This window comes from Carcharhinus amblyrhynchos, chromosome 1 (assembly GCF_965287045.1).
Source record: "Carcharhinus amblyrhynchos chromosome 1, sCarAmb.v2.hapA, whole genome shotgun sequence".
Lineage (NCBI taxonomy): Eukaryota > Metazoa > Chordata > Chondrichthyes > Carcharhiniformes > Carcharhinidae > Carcharhinus > Carcharhinus amblyrhynchos.
The window spans coordinates 167,663,195-167,682,600 of record NC_137324.1 but is presented as its reverse complement, the minus strand read 5'-3'; the positions used below and the strand labels follow the sequence as shown (position 1 = coordinate 167,682,600).

General features: G+C 44.6%; 1 protein-coding gene across 1 annotated transcript in view; it reads right to left on the bottom strand.

Annotated features, from left to right (window-relative positions):
- Window positions 1–19,406, bottom strand: part of csgalnact1a (chondroitin sulfate N-acetylgalactosaminyltransferase 1a) — a 144,278-nt gene that overhangs the window by 42,635 nt on the left and 82,237 nt on the right. The window contains exon 3 of the mRNA XM_080200053.1: window positions 14,719–14,935. Coding sequence (XP_080056179.1) covers window positions 14,719–14,935 — 217 coding nt within the window. The remainder of the gene's footprint in view (window positions 1–14,718; window positions 14,936–19,406) is intronic.

The window sequence follows — 19,406 nt, the reverse complement described above, 5'->3', positions numbered from 1 at the left end:
TCTCTCAGGCAGAATACATCGGGCAGCCATGCAGTCAGCATGTAAAAACTGGAGCATGTTCCAAGGCAGTCCTGGGCTACAAACACTTGAAACTCATTTCTCTTTATCAATAAATATCTTTTATTCCTAATGAAATCTCGATTTCCCCTGAGGAGTGCCGCGCTATTATAATTACAAAACAAATTCAGGAAGCCAGACCTGCTGATCCATTCAGAGCCAGGCAGGTCTGGAATACTGTAGGAAAGTGTTGATTGGTTAATCTGTTGATGGTACCTGGAAAAGTTAGTTTATCACTAAAGATGAATGCTCCAGCAATCTCCGCCAGCCAATAAGTAGAGCGATTCTCATCTGAAGGAAGCTCAGCATAAAGGAAAGTGTGACTTAGATTTCTGTGGAGCCCGTTGCAACCTCAAAATACCCCGGAGAGCTTTAGTCAATGAAGTACTCTTGAAACGTATTCACCGCTGTAATGTCAGAAATCCAACTGCCAATTTACATACCATTAACCACAAAGTAATGTTGGCTGTGAGGAGTTTGCACGTTCTCCCCGTGTCTGCGTGGGTTTCCTTCGGGTGCTCCAGTTTCCTCCCACAGTCCAAAGATGTGCCGGTTAGGTTGATTGGCTATGCTAAATTGCCCCTTACTCTCAGCTGGGTAAAACAGTTGTGGGGCTAAGTCTGGGTGGGATAGTGGTCAGTGCAGGCTCGCAGGGCCAAATGGCCCCCTTCTGCACTGTGGGGATTCTATGGATTCTGTGAGTGATTATTATTGGCGTGGACATCAGAATTCCCTTGTTCTCCAAACAGCACCCTGGGATCTTCCCCATCCACCTGTGAAGGTACGTGAGGCCCCAATTTAACACCTAACCCAAAAGACAGCAACTCCAACAATGCTGTATCACTCAGGAGTAAAAGTAAAAAGTTTAGTTATTAGTCACAAGTAAGGCTTACATTAATAATGCAATGAAGTTACTCTGAAATTCCCCTAGTCACCAGATTCCGGCACTTGTTCGGATCAATGCACCTAAACAGCATGTTTTTCAGACTGGGAGGAAACCAGAGCATCCAGAGGAAACTCACACACACACACGGGGAGAATGTGCAAACTCCACACGGTGACCCAAGCTGGGAGTCAAACCACTGTGCTACCTTGCACTTGAACATTAGCTAAATTACTTGCTCAAGTCTCTGAAATGGGACTTGAACCCATAACCTTCTAACGCAGAAGAGTGCTACCATCTGAGCCCCAGCTAATGTTAACTGTGACCTTTGTGCTGGTATTGCTCAAGTAGAATTAGGGAACTTCCCCTGTTGGAGGCTCCGAAGATCGTTTCTTCCTAATCATCCAAATGCTCTGGGCTGCAGCGAGGTGGGGGGGAAGGAATGTGCAATCAAGATTGGGCAAACAGAAATGTTTCCTCAGTGTGGTTTCCTCAGTAGCTTTTTTGGAGCCTCACGCTTGGAGCTGGGTTTTCACTAATAACGGATGTCTAACTTCAATAAAAAAAACACACAGCGATTATCAACTCCTCAGTCTCACTAGAGTCTTCTCGTCAAACCAGAGATACTGGCAACTAAGGAGATAGACAGGAAACACTGATAGTACTTCAACGAGACACAGGAAGAGATAAGGCAGAGAGTATCACAAAGGCCAAAAATGAAGAAACAGTGCAACTTGAGTTAACTGATTGTCAATCCCACCTCAACAACAACAACAGACTCTTACTGATTCTCTGGAATGGCCAAAGCTAATTCTTAAAAACCTTTGCTTTCCCTCAATATTTCTTCCTGCAGCTTGCTTGACCTCTGACCTTTTTACTTATTCTTCGCACCATCATATTTCTTTCAAATCATTCCTGTTCTTTTGAAACTGTTACTTGGGCCCCCAATATCATCTTGCTTTTTTCATAATTTCTCTTTTATGTATTATTTAGAAATAAAGGATCCCAGCTCACCTCGTTCCTATGCAGAGGCAGTGGCACACTGGAATTGTCACTGGACTAGCAATCCTGAGTAATACTCTGGGGATTCGGATTCGAATCCCACCACAGACAGTGAAATTTGAATTCAATAAATATATCGGGAATTAAAAGTCTAATGATTGTTGTTGTTTAAAAAAAAATCCCACTTGGTTCACTAATGAACTTTAGGGAAGGAAGTCTGCTGTCCCTACCTGGTCTGGCCTACATGTGACTCCAGACTCACCGCAATATGGTTGACTGTCAAGCACCCTCTGAAGTGGAGGACAGTTAGGGATGGGCAATAAATGCTGGCCCAGCCAGCGATGCCCACACTCCGTAAAAATGTATTTAAAAAAAAGTTCAGGTAGCATTGCGACCAGCCTATTGCCAGTCCATCAGAACTGTGATGTAAACTGCTGAGGGATAATGCCACATGTTTCTATACCTATGTCTATGCTTCCTATCAGCTCCACCCTGCTCAGCCTAACTGGCAGTACGCCCAGAAAAATTCCAACGTTGTTCATTCGGGCAGCATGATGGCACAGTGCCAGGGACCTGGGTTTGATTCCTGGCTTGGGTCACTGACTGCATGTTCTCCCCGTACCTGCGTGGGTTTCCTCCACGTGCGCTGGTTTCCTCCTGTGGTCCGAAAGACGTGCTGGTTAGCTGTATTTAGCCATGCTAAATTCTACCTCAGTGCACCCGAACAGTTAAAGTTTATTTGATTGTGTCACAAGTAGGCCTACATTGACACCACAATGCGGTTACTGTGAAAATCCCCTCGTAGCCACACTCCGGCGTCTGTTCGGGTTACACTGAGGGAGAATGGCTAATGCACCTAACCAGCACGTCTTTCAGATCGTGGGAGGAAACTGGAGCATCTGCAGACACGGGGAGAATGTGCAGACTCTGCACAGCTGGGAATCGAACCTGGGCCCCTGGCGCTGTGAGGCAGCAGGACCAATTACTGAGCGTGGGCGTCAGAGTGTTGCGACTAGGGAATTTTTACAGTAACTTCATTGCAGTATTAATGTAAGCCTACTTGTGACATTAATGAATAAATTTCAATTATTCTCCCCACACTGCGCTCCCACCCCCTCCCCGTCATATTACAGAACTTTTGTTCTCTGTTCTCCATCTCCTCACACTCTCAAACATTCACTCCCAGTATACCTCCACAGGATTGCTGTATCTCACTCTAACCCCAGGGACTTGAATACAAAACGGACACTCCAGTGACCTAATAGAGGGAGCTCTCCCCATTCTCTAAGCCAATATTTTCCTTAGCCAAACCACTAGTGCAGATTATCTGGTCATTTTCACATTGCTGATTGTGGTTTCCCGGTTGCATGCAAATTAACTTGTGCATCAGCTTATGAGCTTTGCTCCTCTATCTAAATATCTTGCAAATAGCGACAAGGGGAATGTGAGCTAGACTGAAGCAAAGGCTCTAAGCAACTACTTTATGTAGAAACAGACCACACAGACAAACTGAGCAGCTTCCTAGTGTGTAACTTCAGGCCTCGCTGGAAAAAGAGTTAAGGTGGAACTGAAGCAACCTGAAGAATTAGAAATCACTCATAGAATCCCTTCAGGGCAGAAGGAGGCCATTCAGCCCAATGAGTCTGCACCGAATCTCTGACAGTACCTTATCCAGGCCCACACTGCCACCTTATCTCCGTAACTCCACACATGTTCCATGGACAATCCATCTAACCAACAGACCTACATAAGGGGCAATTTAGCATGGCCAACCCACCTGTACATCTTTGAACTGTGGGAGGAAACCGGAGCATCCAAAGAAAACCCATACAGACACGAGGAGAACATGCAAACTCCACATAGACAAACGCCCGAAACCGGAATTGAACCTGGGTCCCTGGCGCTGTGAGGCTGTAGTGCCTCACTGTGCCAATCTGTCACTTAGTGATGAACAGATAGAAACTGGTGAAGGGAAAATTGAGGATTGATGGTTGCAAATGGTTCGGATGTAATGAGACCTTAATATCCAAAATCTAGGCACAGTCTCCTCTTTTTCTTAAATGTTTTCCACTAACGGGTACCAGATCAATAGTGTGGTACATTCAACACTGATCTCACATCCAAACTCAATCACTTCACTCCTACATTATAAGTATCTCAACTAGTTCAGACCAGAGACACCACAATCACTCCACCAGCATGTGGTAAATGGGTCATTATTTTGTGCCTAATGCCAGGAATACTCAAGTCATTTCAGTGTCACTCACCAACAGTTTGCTGCCTTTTCCTCCCATCTCTACTGCTTGAACCATCTCCCTTTCTGGGAAGAGCTTGGAATAATCTCGTACACAGTTGAGAATTTAAGGGCACTTCAAGACTGTACACAAATTGATGGGTTCGGTAGAGCATATCTCCCACTTTACCAACTATCACAGCAGCCATTGAGCCTCATTTGATGGTTAAAACGTCTGCTTTCAAAAGCAGTACACTGCTGTAATATGCCTTTAAGGGATAGCAGCTTGCGATCACTAGGAGGGAAGTGTGTCACGTGATCCAGTCGCAGTTTCACTTTGGCCTGTGAGTAGAACACAGCACACTCTGCTGTTGATGTTTCCACACTTCTGCCTTTTTCAGCTGTTTTTATGTACCGGGTCTTAATGACCGCACCCACAACATGTTTGCCCAATCCCTTAGGAGTGATTGATGCTTTTATAGCATATTAAAAAAAAATCACATGCAATGTGGTGATTGTCACTTTAAGGATCAACTTGCAGAGTAAGGATGACATTGCCTAGGGAATCAATCGGGGAGAGGCGAGGTTGGGTGGGGGGGGGGGAGGGAGGTGAGGGGGTCACCCTAGTAACCACAAGCTTCTGTTTTCAGAGTCATCTTGGAAGCTGACTGCAGCCATGAGGCTGGAAGCCTTAGTATAATTTTAACCTCTAAATAAGTGAGTTGTGTTTTCCCTAAATTGGTGAACAAGCATCGTTACATGCACATCATTAAGATGGGTCAATGTGATTCATAGACCAAACAGTCTGGAGTTCCTAATTGCAGCTGTGGCTCTGTTTGTCCCGCTCTTATCTCCGAGTCTGAAGATTGTGTGTCTTTTAAGTTCCACTGAACAGACTCATGCACAATATCTAGGCTGACACTGCAGTGCAGTACTGAGCACTAATCTGTCAGAGGATACTGTCACGAGATGTTAAATCAAAGCCCTGCCTTAGGCAGGTATCAAGGATCCCATGAAAGTATCCTGAGGGATAGCAAGAGAGTTAGCCATTTCCCCCTCTAACCAACATCACTGGAAGAGACAACCCTGTCATTATCTTATTGCTGTCTGTGCTGCCTTACTATGAGCAACGTGGTTGCTAGGCTTTTCTACAATTATAACATTTCAGAAGAAAGTTATTGACTAAACAAGTATTATAACATCCATGAAAGATGATATATAAATGCAAGTTGGTACAATAGTTAGCACTGCTGCCTCACAGTGCCAGAGATCCGGATTTGATTCCTGGCTTGGGGCACTGTGTGCAGAGTTTTGCATATTCTCCACGTATCTGCATGGGTTTCTTCCGGGTACTCTGGTTTCCTCCCACAGTCCAAAGATGTGTGCGTTAGGTGGACTGGCCATGCTAAATTGCCTCTTTGTCAGGGGGACTAGCTAGGGTAAATGCACGGGGTTATGGGGATAGAGTTTGGGTGGGATTATGGTCGGTGCAGACTTGATGGATCGAATGGCCTCCTTCTGCACTGTAAGATTCTGTAAGTTATTATTTTCTTTATTTCTTTTAAACTATAAAATAGAAAATGATAAATAAACGACTCGATCTGGAAACATCCCAAATGAACATTCACAGGTCACAGTGCAGCATGTTGGTACAATCTTCAAAGTACTGTGTAGATTACCAGCTCCCTGGCAGGGACATTGCTCCCTCTTGAGAGGAGGTGACAGGTTGGGCTTTCTCTCACTTCTCTTCTAGCCATTATCCAGAAGGTTTCAAGAATCCCTCACTCACAGTATGGCTAGAAATCCACTTGCCATCTGCGATTCTCCTTTGGAGCAAGACCTTCTACATTATGCATGGCACATCCTGGCGCGACTAGCAGCACCCATCTAGGCTGAGTGAGGGGTGGGGGGGGGGGGGTGGGGGGTGGTAGGCGTCATCCTATCATTCAGCACAGGACAAAATCTTCAGCACTGCCACCTGATCGCAACTAATCTGCAGAACTAAACGTTGCAGTCAGAAGTCTCACAACACCAGGTTAAAGTCCAACAGGTTTATTTGGAATCATGAGCTTTTGGAGCGCTGCTACTTCCTTAGGTGAATGGGCTCCGGAATTTTGGGTTCACGTCACACTACCTGTATCCCCCACCATTTGGCCTGGGCTTGCAAAATCCTACTAACTGTCCAGGCTTGAGACAATTCACACCTCTTTAATCTGTGATTATCCCTCTCTCCACTCGCACTGTATGTCCCTGTAAAGACTTGATTACCTGTAAAGACTTGTATTATCATTATCATAACCATTATTCCCACTCACCTGATGAAGGAGCAGCGCTCCGAAAGCTTGTGATTCCAAATAAACCTGTTGGACTTTAACCTGGTGTTGAGAGACTTCTTACTGTGCCCACCCCAGTCCGACGCCAGCAACTCCACATCAAAACTGATATTGGTTGGGTTAGAAGAAAATAAACCACCCTCCAGCAAAAGCCATCTTGAGTCATTTAGATATTTCCTTATAAACGATTTACAGACTTTATTTGTGGCTTGGCTCCATTTACAAACTTTATTTTTCATTTGGTAGAGAGAAAATAAAAGGAAATTATATTTCCTGGTGCCACTGCTATCAAACAGGAAACTGTCTCACTATACACTAATGTACAGAACTGACTCAAGAACAGCTTCTTCCCTGCTGCCATCAGACTTTTGAATGGACCTACCTTGAATTAAGTTGATCTTTCTCCACATCCTAGCTATGACTGTAACACTACATTCTGCACTCTTTCGTTCCCTTTTCTACGAACGGTACGCTTTGTACGGCACACAAGAAACAATACATTTTACTGCATACTAATACATGTGACAATAATAAATCAAAAGATAAACTTAAAATTTTACTTCTGACATCAGCGAGATCTATATGTTCTATAAAATGATTTTTCTAAACTCACAGCAGAAAGAGGGCTAAAATTAGTAATTCTTTCATGGGTATAAATGGATGTGAGATAACTTACTGAGTGCTCATTGCTAGTAAATATTGTGTAGTGTAATAAAATGGTCAGGCATCAGTAAGAAAGGCAAAAACACTGCTCCAAAATGATTAGACCAAAAATCTCAGCATGGAAAGTGCTGGAAGCTTTGAAGTAAGAGCTAAACAAATCAACACGCGACAAAATCAAGTGAACACAGAGAAAACAGGAAGCAGTCCAGTAACATTGCAGAACTGCAGCTACTGGGGGCAAAATTCAAAGCACCTAGAGCAACTAAGAACTGGCTGTGAGCAAGAATGGCTCAGACAGAAGAGACAGGAGGAGGCCATTCAGCCCCTTGAGGCTGCTCTGCTGTTCAATTAGAGCAACGGCAATTAGCCGCCTTTTATCAATGCCCCGGATCCCCTTGCCAAAAAAATCTATCAACCTCAATCTTGAGCACTTCAACTAGTCACCAACATTTACAATGTTTTAAAGGAGAAAGGTTCAGATTCCACTAAGCTACGCATGGAAAACATGCTTTCTGATTCCACTCCTCACTAGTCTAGCTCTTGTTAGAATGTGATAATTTGATTTGATTTATTATTGTCACATGTATTAACATAGTGAAAAATATTGTTTCCTGTGTGCTATACAGACAAAGCATAGTGCCCATGGAGAAGGAAACAAGAGAGCGCAGTATGTAGTGTTACAGTCATAGCTAGGGTGTAGAAAAAGATCAAGTTAATGCAAGGTAGGTCCATTCAAAACTCTGATGGCAGCAGGGATGAAGCTGTTCTTGAGTCGGTTGATATGTGATCTCACACTTTTGTATCTTTTTCCCAACGGAAGAGGGTGGAAGAGAGAATGTCTGGGGTGCAGGGTCCTAATTATACTGGCTGCTTTGCTGAGAAGTGGGAAGTGTAGACAGAGTCAATGGATGGGAAGCTGGTTTACGTGATGGGTTGGGCTACATTCACGACCTTTTGTAATTTCTTGTGGTCTTGGGCAGAGCAGGAGCCATACCAAGCTGTGGTACAACCAGAAAGAATACTTTCTACAGTGCATCTGTAAAAGTTGGTGAGAGTTGTAGTTGACATGCCAAATTTCCTTGGTCTTGAGAAAGTAGAGGTGTTGGTGGGTTTTCTTAACTATAGTGTCGGCATGACGGAGGTTGGGGGGGGAGCGGAAATCAGGAAGATTATTCATGATCTGGACACCTGAAAACTTGAAGCTCTCGACACTTTCAACTTCATCCCCATTGGTATAGACAGGTGCATGTCAATGGTGATATTGGATCTGTTGTAATGATGACATGTTATAAGAGCCAGCTGACCAAATAAACTATGTAACCAATGACAAAATGATGTGATGGTCAGCTGACTCAGTATAAACAACAAGCTGCTGGGGTTTGTGGGAACTTGGAATGGCCCAGGGTGAGGTGTCAAGTGCTGGAGGAATGAAGTTTCTTTATTAAACCTTTTTGATTTATAAATTGGAGTAAGTTTCATTTCATTTTATTGCTTATAATTGAAGTGTTCCTTTGGCTAGAACAGCTGTAAGTTCAAGATTGTGACCCCCATTCTTCTGGGTGCACCCAAAGGAAATAGTTTGTCTTTATCCACCCTATCAATTAGGGTTGTATTCATTGGAGTTTAGAAAAGAGTGAGAGGGGATCTAATGGAAGCTCATAACTTTCTAACAGGGTTAGACGTAGTAGATTCAGAAAGAATGTTCCCGATGGTGGGGGAGTCCAGAACTAAGGGTTATAGTTTGAGGATAAGGGGTAAACCTTTTAGAACTGAGGTGAGGAGAAACATCTCCACCCAGAGAGTGGTAGGATTCACCACTGAAAGGAGTTGAGGTCAAAAGATTATGTGATTTCAAGGAGAAATCGGATATAGCTCTTGGGGCTAAAGGGATTAAGGGATTGAAGAATATGGGGGGTGGGGGGTGGGGGTAGAAAATCAGGGTACTCAAGCTGATGATTAGCCAAGATCATAATAAATGGCAGAGCAGGATTGAAGGGCTGAACAGCCTACTTCTAGTTTCGATGTTCCTATCAAATTCTTTTGTCATTTTAAATGTTACGATTAGATCTGCCCTCTGGCTTCTAGACTCTAGGGACTGCAAATCATGTCCATGGAATCTGTGTTTATAATCTAACATTGGCTTGTTGCCTGGCAATGCTGTGCAGGCTCTTTGATGTTATTTGGAGGGATAGTAGGCCAGGCAATTGCCAGGACCAAAGATGGAACTGCTCAAATCTTCACAGCTGGGCAGTGGCGCCTTTTAAATGTGCAGAACTATGAAACTGCATGAATTTTTATTCGTCCAAAACCAAATGCAGACTGTGATGGACATTCTGTGCGACCCACACCAGCTGCTTGCAAACAATCGCAGAGCAGCCTGGACAAATCTCCACCTCAAACAACATCCACCCATTTTATCATTTCCTTCATGGGGCAGAAAACCTGGCAAATTGAATTGCAGCTGTCACCGGGTGGATCAGATCCCAATCCCATCCCCAGAAACTGCGGAGAGGTTTGTCCCAACCATCTGTCTGCCGTTGGGCGCAGAAACCGGATGAACGGTTTTGGGATCTGAATAAGATCAAACCGTGTCTCCAGTAAATGCCATTGGATTCTGTGCAGGCACAGACAAGTATTGATAGTCATCTTGTGTTGACAGGAGATGTGGTGTTTAACATTTCAAGGTCCCTTTATTTCAAACCACAGGCATGACATTATGTTCCGATCGAGGATATTCTTCAAAGATGGGTCCTCTACAGGCTGTTCTCTTACCTCCCATCATTTATGCCTGGGATTAGTGTCTATGCTACCCGAGTAGTAACCCAGATAAATAATCCAGGAGAACAAGCGCTCAAATCCTAGTTTGAGAAGGATCAGCAAAATAGCTGCTGGATTGTTGCAAAATCATAACTGGCTCACCAATATCCCTTAGGGACAGTTCCCTGCTGTCATTAGCAGGTCTGGGCTAAGTGACTGCAGTCTCATGTCAACATGATTGACTCTTTGGGCGGGATTTTCCAGCCTTGCTCGTCCCCCGAAACTGTAAAATTCCCACTCAAGGTCAACGGATCTTCCGATTGTCCATTTGCTCTGCTCTGTTGTTCATTGTCCCATTGTCTCCGATTCCCGTGGCAGGCAGGGCCATAAAATTCCAGCCTTTAATTCCCTCCTGAAGTGAGCTAGTAAGCCATCGAGTCATACCAAACCACAACAAAGAATCAGGGGTTACAGCAGCTCAAGAATGTGGCCCACTATCACCTTTGCAGGAAGAGTTATTGTTTCTGTCCTTGCCTGTGACACCCATAACCAGAGAATTAAGAAAAAAAACAGATTAGCAGGCTGGAATGATTTTGCTTCTTTCTCCACCGGCCAAGTTATTTTTGCTAAGCTCAGCGAGGCCAGGAGGAAACAGAAGGTTATGAAGTGTTTTGTAAACAGACTATGACACCGGCATAAGTATCGGGAAGCAGATGGCTTCCAGCAAGACGCCTTTGGCTTCTGACACTGTCGCTGCATCTGTTCTGTTGTCTAGCTACTGAAACAGAGTGTGTCTGGGTAGAGAGCTTGGGTTTTTTTTTTAACATGACAATCTGTTGCCTTTCGTTGTCATTCATCACCACCCCACCAATCAGCAGATTCTTCCAGCTCAGTTCCGCAAAGCTCACAACCTGCAGGCCACTGGCCCAGTAAATACAGAAGTTCTAAGCAGAGGTAGGCAATTCATACCTTCGAGCCTGCTCCACCATTCAATCAGACCATGGCTTGTCTTTCCCTGGTCTCAATTCCACTCTCCCACCTGTTCCCCATATTCCCTTTAACACATTTTTAAAAAAGTCAGAAATATATCTATCTCCTTCTTGAAACCAATGATTCAGACTCCACCACGCTATGGGGCAGTGAGTTCCATAAATTCACCACCCTCTGCGAGAAGTAGTTCCTCCTCATCTCAGTGTTAAATCTGCCGCCTCTAAACCCATACCTGTGACCTCTTGGTCTGGATTGCCCCATAAGATAAACATAGACCAAATGTTTCCTCATCAATTTTTTTTGTATTTGCTATATCTTGATCAAATCCCCTCTCATCTTTCTCAGTTCCTTATATGGTAGGTAACCATAACCACCAATGTCAGTCATTTTTTTATTCATTCATGGGACATAGGCGTCACTGGCTGGGCCAGCATTTACTGCCCATCCTTAGTTGCCCGAGGGCAGTTGAGAATCAACCATCTTGCTGTGGCTCTGGAGTCACATGCAGGCCAGTCCAGTTAAGGATGGCAGATTTCCTTCACTAAAAGGACATTAGTGAACCAGATGGGTTTTTCTGACAATTGCTAATGGGTTCGTGGTCATCAGTAGATTCTTAATCCCAGATATTGAATTTAAATTCCACAATCTGCCGTGGCGGGATTCGAACCCAACAGTGCTAACCACTCTGCCACTGAAGTTGACTAGAAAGTATCTCTTGCTGTGCTGAACTGAATCAGACCATGCTGACACAGAGGATTTGGAGTGAAGCCTCAGTAGGTGATACTTCTATATGCCTCTTGATATTTACCCCAGCCTAGACCCACTGCCCTCACATTAAGAAGGAGCCTGCCAGTGGAAAGCACAGAATAAGAGTGGAATAACACAGGAAAGAAAAGAAAGCATTGATATAACACCTTTCACAACCACACAACATCACAACGTGCTTCACGGTCAATTAAATAACTTTACATTTGCAGTCATGTTGTAGTCAGCAGCCAACTTGCCCACAGCAAGGTGTCATAAGGATCATATCTTGTTTGAAGCATAAATATTGGCCACAACCTGGAAAAAGAACTTCTTTGCTCATCTCCAAAACTGTGCTATTGGATCTCTAACTGCTACCTGTAGTGGGCAAATGCCTGTAACACCAACCCAGAAGTACCACCGAAGGGCCTTTAAATAGCACAAAACTCCAAAGCTTAATAACTGGACTTCAGGTTGAATGCTTTGAAAGATAAGTTTTTGAGGCTCACTGGAGGGGGAGGAGGCGATTACGAGGCTCACTGGAGGGGGAGGAGGCGATTACAAGGCTCCCTTTCATCTTCTGATTAATTACTTTGCAGCCTTTAGAACTTGGCATTGAGTTCAATAACTTCAGACCATGAACTCTTTCCTCCATGTTGACGTTTTCATTTTTTCCCAATCCCCTCCCCCACCAAGGCATCTGTAACTTTTCTTTGCTTTCATAAACTGCTGACCTTTGTTCTACTATTAACACATTCTGCCATCTTACCTTCATGCCATTATTAGCATCTTCTTTACTCTTTAACACTCCCTTTGTCTTGTGTCCATGACATCATTGTCATAGAATCCCTACAGTACAGAAGGAGGCCATTTGGCCCATCGAGCCTGCAACAACAACAATCCCATCCTATCCCCATAACCCCACATGTTTACCCTGCTAATCCTCCCCCCCCGCCCCACCACACCGAAACTAGGGTCAATTTAGCATGGCCAATCAACCTAACCAGCACTCCTGTGGACTGTGGTAGCAAACCAGAGCACCCAGAGGAAACTCTGACAGACATGGGGAGAACATGCAAACTCCACGCAGACAGTGACCCAAGCTGGGAATCGAACTCAAGTCCCTGGCTTTGTGAGGCAGCAGTGCTAACCAGTGTGCCATCTTGCAACTTTCTCCTTAGCTCCTAATTAGTGGTTAGCACTGCTGCCTCAAAACCCTTTAGCTCCCACCTATCCCTGACCTTCTATTCTGCTCTACTTTCCCTACCCCATTCTCCATCTTTATTGGCCCTCACATTTCTACTCCTCATCAGCTTTTGAGGAAGAGTCACACAGGCTGAAAACATTATCTCTGTTTCTCACTCCACAGATGCTGCCTGACCTGCTGAGTCCAGCATTATCCATTTTTATTTCTCTTTTCTCTATTTGTGTGACTCTGGACAGGCTTGCAGTGTTTGGCTATTACAAGGACTGGAGGAATTTTAAGGGGATGTCCTTCAGTCTGTAGCCACTTTCTACGTCAAAGTGAAAGCAGGAACAGAGATAGACATCTGAACACATTAAGATTTTATTCCGTCTGGCAACTATTTCTGGTGAAGCAGCAAATGTCCCAGCTATTGATATTTTCACCAAGTCATTAAGCAGAAGAGCAACCATAGTGCAGGCATAAAGGAAACACATTATTAGCCAATGAGTTTGGAATAGTATTAACCTTTCTTCATTAATCACGTTACAATCCCAGTTGATGTTGTAACTAGACAAGAAGATCCCAGAATGGAATCCTGGCTCAAAAGATCTAACTTTTATCTTTTTTGAGAAAATATGGAGGAATGGAGTCACATGACTGCTGATTAGTTTTGACAAGAAGAAAAAGCATTTATTAAACATTAAAAAGTTGGATTATGCTACAACACTCCTGTACTGCCCCCTTATCTTAACAGATTCTAAAATTAACATGGATTATAAAGTACATTTTAAACTACAATGGTCTCATTAATGCAAAAAAGTCCCTTCTAAGCCCACAAGATGACTGTGGATAGACGCACCCCTCTCTGAAATCAAGTAAATGTCTAGGATTTCTCTTCAAAATCCCCTAGAGGATTCTTATATCGTGAGCTACCTTGCCTCACTGAACTCCAGCTTCCACAAGTGATTTCAAATTCCACTTTCACATCTTCTTTTACGTTATGCTTTACCCCCGCTGCTTCCATCAAGATTTCACTTTCAGGCTCTACACCTCTCTCTTCAGGTTTCTTTTAGCTTAAAGGCTTTCATGCAGACTCTGAAGTCCAGCCACTGATTTTCACAATTATTTCCAATAATGTCTCCCAACTGTGGCAATTTCTCACAAACCCTATCCTGCACTACTGCAGATATCTTTCTGGTCTCTCACAGTTCAATGCCTTTTCAACTCCCTGTGACTTTACTGAATGGTAATCTGTTTTGGTTCCTAGTTCTCTGTTCCATTAACTCCAGAATTCTTGAAAACCTTTTCTCTAGTTTCCTTAACCAACTGGATTTTGGGTTTCTGGAATCTGTTTTCTTAACCATCCCTCCATAGTATGGCTTTTCTTCTAGCAAGGCTGAGAGATACGTTTCCTCTGTAGCCTTCTAAAATCAATTGCTTTTAGCAGAGCTGAGAGCGCTGTCTTCTCTCTCACTACTGATCTCCAACTAAAATCAACTTAGCTAAAAAGAAAACGATCCCAGTTGAGGAGCCACTGTTGCTAGTTTATTTACTTTCCACATCATAGCCCTCTCTAAGCACAATAGAATCATGACCAGAATGAAACCACCTCCCACACATCCAAACACCTTTATCCAGCATGAACCTAACAATAGGTTTTACCCTTCCAGACACAGAAACATTAAATTGCAACCACTTAAAACTTTATCTTATTTCTGCTGTTTACCAATATAAATCTAAATCCCTTAAAACTACCTTTATTTTCCTAACCATCATGCGCTGTAAAGTTCAGGGGGAGCCACTTCTATTATTTGAATAGGTTTCCAACGAAAACAGCTTTTAAACTAATGAACACAAACTAATAATTTACCTGAAATTGTGCATAAATTGTCGAAACTTATCGGCCCTTTTTGCCAGAGGCACTATGATATTAATCAGCATGTCGGACGTGTCCACCTTTGCTTTCTTCACTTTTATGATCGGGCCAAAGGGACGGAATAAAATTAGGCGTTTGAACTCATAGGCTCGGTCCCCTTTGAATGTCAGTTCATACAAAGTTCCTTTATCCTTCTCTGTGCGATAAATACCTGCAGAGATGACAACAAATTGAAAACAGCGTGACAGCAATGGGACCTGACACAGAAAAAATGCACAGCAGCACTGCAGGAACAATTTGCTTGACTTTCAGCTCCGATCACCAACAACAACGTGATGAGTGCCAATCTCGACCACAATTCCCACTCATCCAACAAAAGGGGACAGGACCTCAGAACTGGAGCTAAGCTGTTCAGTGTTACTGTCACAAAGCAATTCCACACTGCTTAGCTCACGGAAAACCAAAACGTTCTTCTCTATAGAAAAAAATAAAGGCTTAATTCTGGGGTGGCACGGCGGCACCGTGATTAGCACTGCTGCCTCACAGCGCCAGGGACACGGGTTCAATTCCAGCCTCGGGTCACCGTCTGCGTGGAGTTAGCACGTTCTCCCCGTGGATTTCCTCCGGGTGCTCCGGTTTCCTCCCACAGTCCAAAGATGTGCGGGTTTAGGTGGATTCGCCATGTTAAGTTGACCCTAGTGTCAGGGAGATTAGCAGGGTAAATATGAGGGGTTATGGGAATAGGGTCTGGGTGGGATTGTTGACGGTGCAGACTTGATGGGCCGAATGGCCTCTTTCTGCACTGTAGGGATTCTACGTATTCTATGAATCAAGATCATTAGACTTGTCTTAGCCACGGGTATTAAGAGTTAGGAAACCAAGGTGAGCAGATTGTACTGTGTTTGACCCGAAGATGAACTTCGAACCATTGTTCATTTCACCAGCAAAACTGCATATTTCAATCTCCGTAACCCTGCAGGCTGGGCAGCACTGTGGCACAGTGGTTAGCACCGCTGCCTCATGGGCCAGAATCAGGTTCAATTCCGGCCTTGGGTCAGTGTCTGTGCGGAGACTGCATGTTCTCCCCGTGTCTGGGCTTCCACTAGATGTTCCGGTTTCCTTCCACAGTCCAAAGACGTGCGGGTTAGGTGGCTTGGCCATGCTAAATTGCCCCTTAGTATGTGGGTTAGGAGGGACTGGAAATCATGAAAATCGTGGAAACCCTACAGTGCAAAAGGAGGCCATTCGGCCCATCGAGTCTGTATTGACAACAATTTCACCTAGGCCCTGTGCCTGTAGTCCCACCACCTCGCTGATCCTTCTATCATACACATCCTGGGATATTATACTGCCCCCAAGTTAGCAGGATTAGTAGGGTAAATAGTTACAGGATAGGGCCTGGGTAGGATGCTCTGTCAGAGATTCAATGAGCTCTGCACTCAGTCCTTCTGCACTGTAGGGTATTTATGATTCTATGACCCTGTCCCAGCTCAGTTGCTGTAGAAGCCCTCGCCCATGTCTTTATTACTTCCGGAATGATTATTGCAATGCCCTTCTGTTTAGCCTCCTATCTTCCACTCTACAGAAACCTGTACTCATCTAAAGCTCTGCTACCCATCACTCATGACGGAGGGTGCTGGCCCATACTGTTCCAGAATTCTCCAGACCTTTGCTCTTTCCTTTATCTGTAAACCGCTCCAAATCCACAAGACTTCAATCTCTGAGCTCCTTCAACTCTGGAGTGTAATCCCAATTTTATGGCTCCATCACTGGCAGCCATGCCTTCAGCTGACTGGGCCCTAATTGCTGGAATTCCCTCCATAAACATCTCTGCCATTATCTCCTCTATTAAAATGCTCCTTAAGATTTATCTGTTTGACCACGCTCCGCCTATCCAGCATCACAAGTGTTTTTTTTTAAGCGCCAGAGACCCAAGTGTCATTCCTGGCTAGGTTCACTATCCATGCACAGTCTCTCCGTGTCTGCGTGGGTTTCCTCCAGGTGCTCCGGTTTCCTCCCACAGTCCAAAAGGCTAGATGCATTGGCTAAGCTAAGTTCTCCTTCAGTGTATCCAAATAGGCGCTGGACTGTAGAGACCAGGGGATTTTCGCAGTAACTTCATTACAGTGTTAATGCAAGTCTACTCGTCACACTAATAAACAAACTTTAAAACAGTCGCAATACTGACATTTATCGTTGTTGAAAATGGAATTAAGATGCAAATCAGCCATGATCTAACTGGATTGCAGGGCAGACTCAAGGGGCCGAATGGCCTGCACCTAAGTTAGGCACTTCTCACCATACAGAATCATAACCTGCCTCACAAACTGCTTTAAAACAAGAGAAAGCAGTAAATTGAAATTGTTAAAAAAAAAATCACTGTTTCACTCCACATCGTTCTGCATGACGGATGCATCAGCCGCTCTGAATCTACCTGGTAAGCTTGTGGCAAAGCTGATACAAATGTTTGACAGGGCATCTGGATGGAAGGAGTGATTTTTGTAGCTGTTTCCCTTTCGCTCTAGGGAGTGAAAGTGACAGGTCCTAGTGCTGTACTCATCATGATGTGAACCACAGCAGAACTCAATCAAACCCGAGAGCAAACGGTGAAACCAAGAGGAAAAACCTTCCATCAGGCTGTCCTTTATTGGTGGACATCAAGAGACTGCAACACTTCCGAAAGGAATTTGAAATTTCCAAAAGGTGCCTCAAGAGATGATTATCATTTTCCTTCTAAATTCTGGATAGCGTCAAGAAAGCACAGCAGGGGACAAGTCGTAAGCAAAACTAAGTTACAGCACAAGGCAGCGTATATCGGTATCTGAGGGTAAACTCACCGATAGTCTAAGCAGGGATGATTGAGCGAGATGTTATAGCTCATATTACTCAACATGCGCTCTCTGCAGCATGGCACACTGGAGAAGCTATACAACATTCCTATCCTTCAGCCACTGTCTCTCCTCCCACTATACCGCCACATCTATTTGTTATCTAACTACATTTTCTGAAATGGGGTCACGTTTGTTTTCATTTCTTTAATGTTTATTCTCGGGATGCAGGCCATTCCCAAATTCTTTGATAAGGTGGTGATAGCTCTTCTTTGTGAACCGCTGCAGATAGCAGTTCAATGTGACTGACTGACCTGCTTTTGCGGACAGTTTAAGAGTCTATATTACTGTGGGCTTGGGCAGGGGGTCACATACAGACTCCGGCTAGGCGAAGGTTTCCTTCCCTCAAGAGCATTGCTGGAAAATTAGCAAATTTGCTATGGACGTGCCATCAGGGGACAGCACGGTCACACAGTGGTTAGCACCGCTGCCTCACAGCTCCAGGGACCCGCGTTCAATTCCGGCCTCGGGTGTGGAGTTTGCATGTTCTACCCGTGTCTGCGTGAGTTTCCTCCGGGAGTTCCAGTTTCCCCTCCTAGTCCAGAGACGTGCGGGTTAGTTTGATTGGCCATGCTAGGCGAGGAATTAGCAGGGTAAATACCTGAGGGTTATGGGCAGGATTGTTGTTGGTGCAGGCTCAAATGGGCCGAATGGCCTCCTTCTGCACTGTAGGGATTCTTATTAACTTTAAATGGCCGTTCAATTTTGTGCTCATCTCTAACCCACAAGGAGCATTTTCAACTCACTGTACTGAAATGTAAAGAGGCAGGAAGTGTGTGCACAGTGGTATGGGAGGGAGTCTTCCCACCTCCAGTCAGGAATGCCGCTGGGAACTTAATTTTCCGTGTAGCGCCAATGGTAGTTGTAATCAGGTCAGTGCCAAGTATGGGCACCATCTTTCTAAATCTGATACTGGAAGTCAGGCAGGTGCCAGACTGAAATGGGTAGCTCGGCTTACCAACTAATTAAATCCTGCTTCAGTTAGAAACTAAGTGATTGACTTGGAACCCAAAGTTTCTGTCTGTGATAACAACAGAATCTGATCACTTCAGGTTAAGGTTTCAGGGTTACAAGGTTAGCCCTTCTGATTTTATCCTCCCTTTAAATTAAAGTTAAATTAAATCCTGAATTAAAAACCGAGGAGGGCTGTGGGAGGAAACCAGAGCACCTGGAGGGAACCCACGCAGACACAGGGAGAATGTGCAGTCTCCACACAGTGAGCCAAGCCAGGAATCGAACCCAGGTCCCTGACGCTGTGAGGCAGCAGTGCTAACCACCGTGCCATCCCCATTTGAAGACTTGAGGTCTTCATCAGGGAGCGAGTAGCAAGGTGATGGGATAAAGGGAAGAAGGATCAAGGAAAGGCAGTGAGCAGGGTGGGGGTGTAGCAATGCAGTTCAAAAAGGTCAGCAACAGGGGGGGCAGGGGGAGAGTTGCAAATAGAGAAAGGGAGAACAAGCAAGGGATGGCGGGAGGAAGAAAGAGGAATAAAGGGAGTCTGCAGGGCAAGGGACAGCTGCATAGGGCAACTGATAGGGGCAATAAAGGTGGGACAAGGAAGGAGAGCAATTAGGAAGGGAGTCATTACATCAACACTACAACAGCCACCAAAAACTGCAACTTGTAATCCATGGCAGCGGCTGTTACCACAATAGCCATGAAGTGGAGATGCCGGCGTTGGACTGGGGTAAACACAGTAAGAAGTCTCACAACACCAGGTTAAAGTCCAACAGGTTTATTTGGTAGTAAAACGCCACTGGCTTTTGGGGTTTGCCCCTTTGGCAGGTGAGTGGG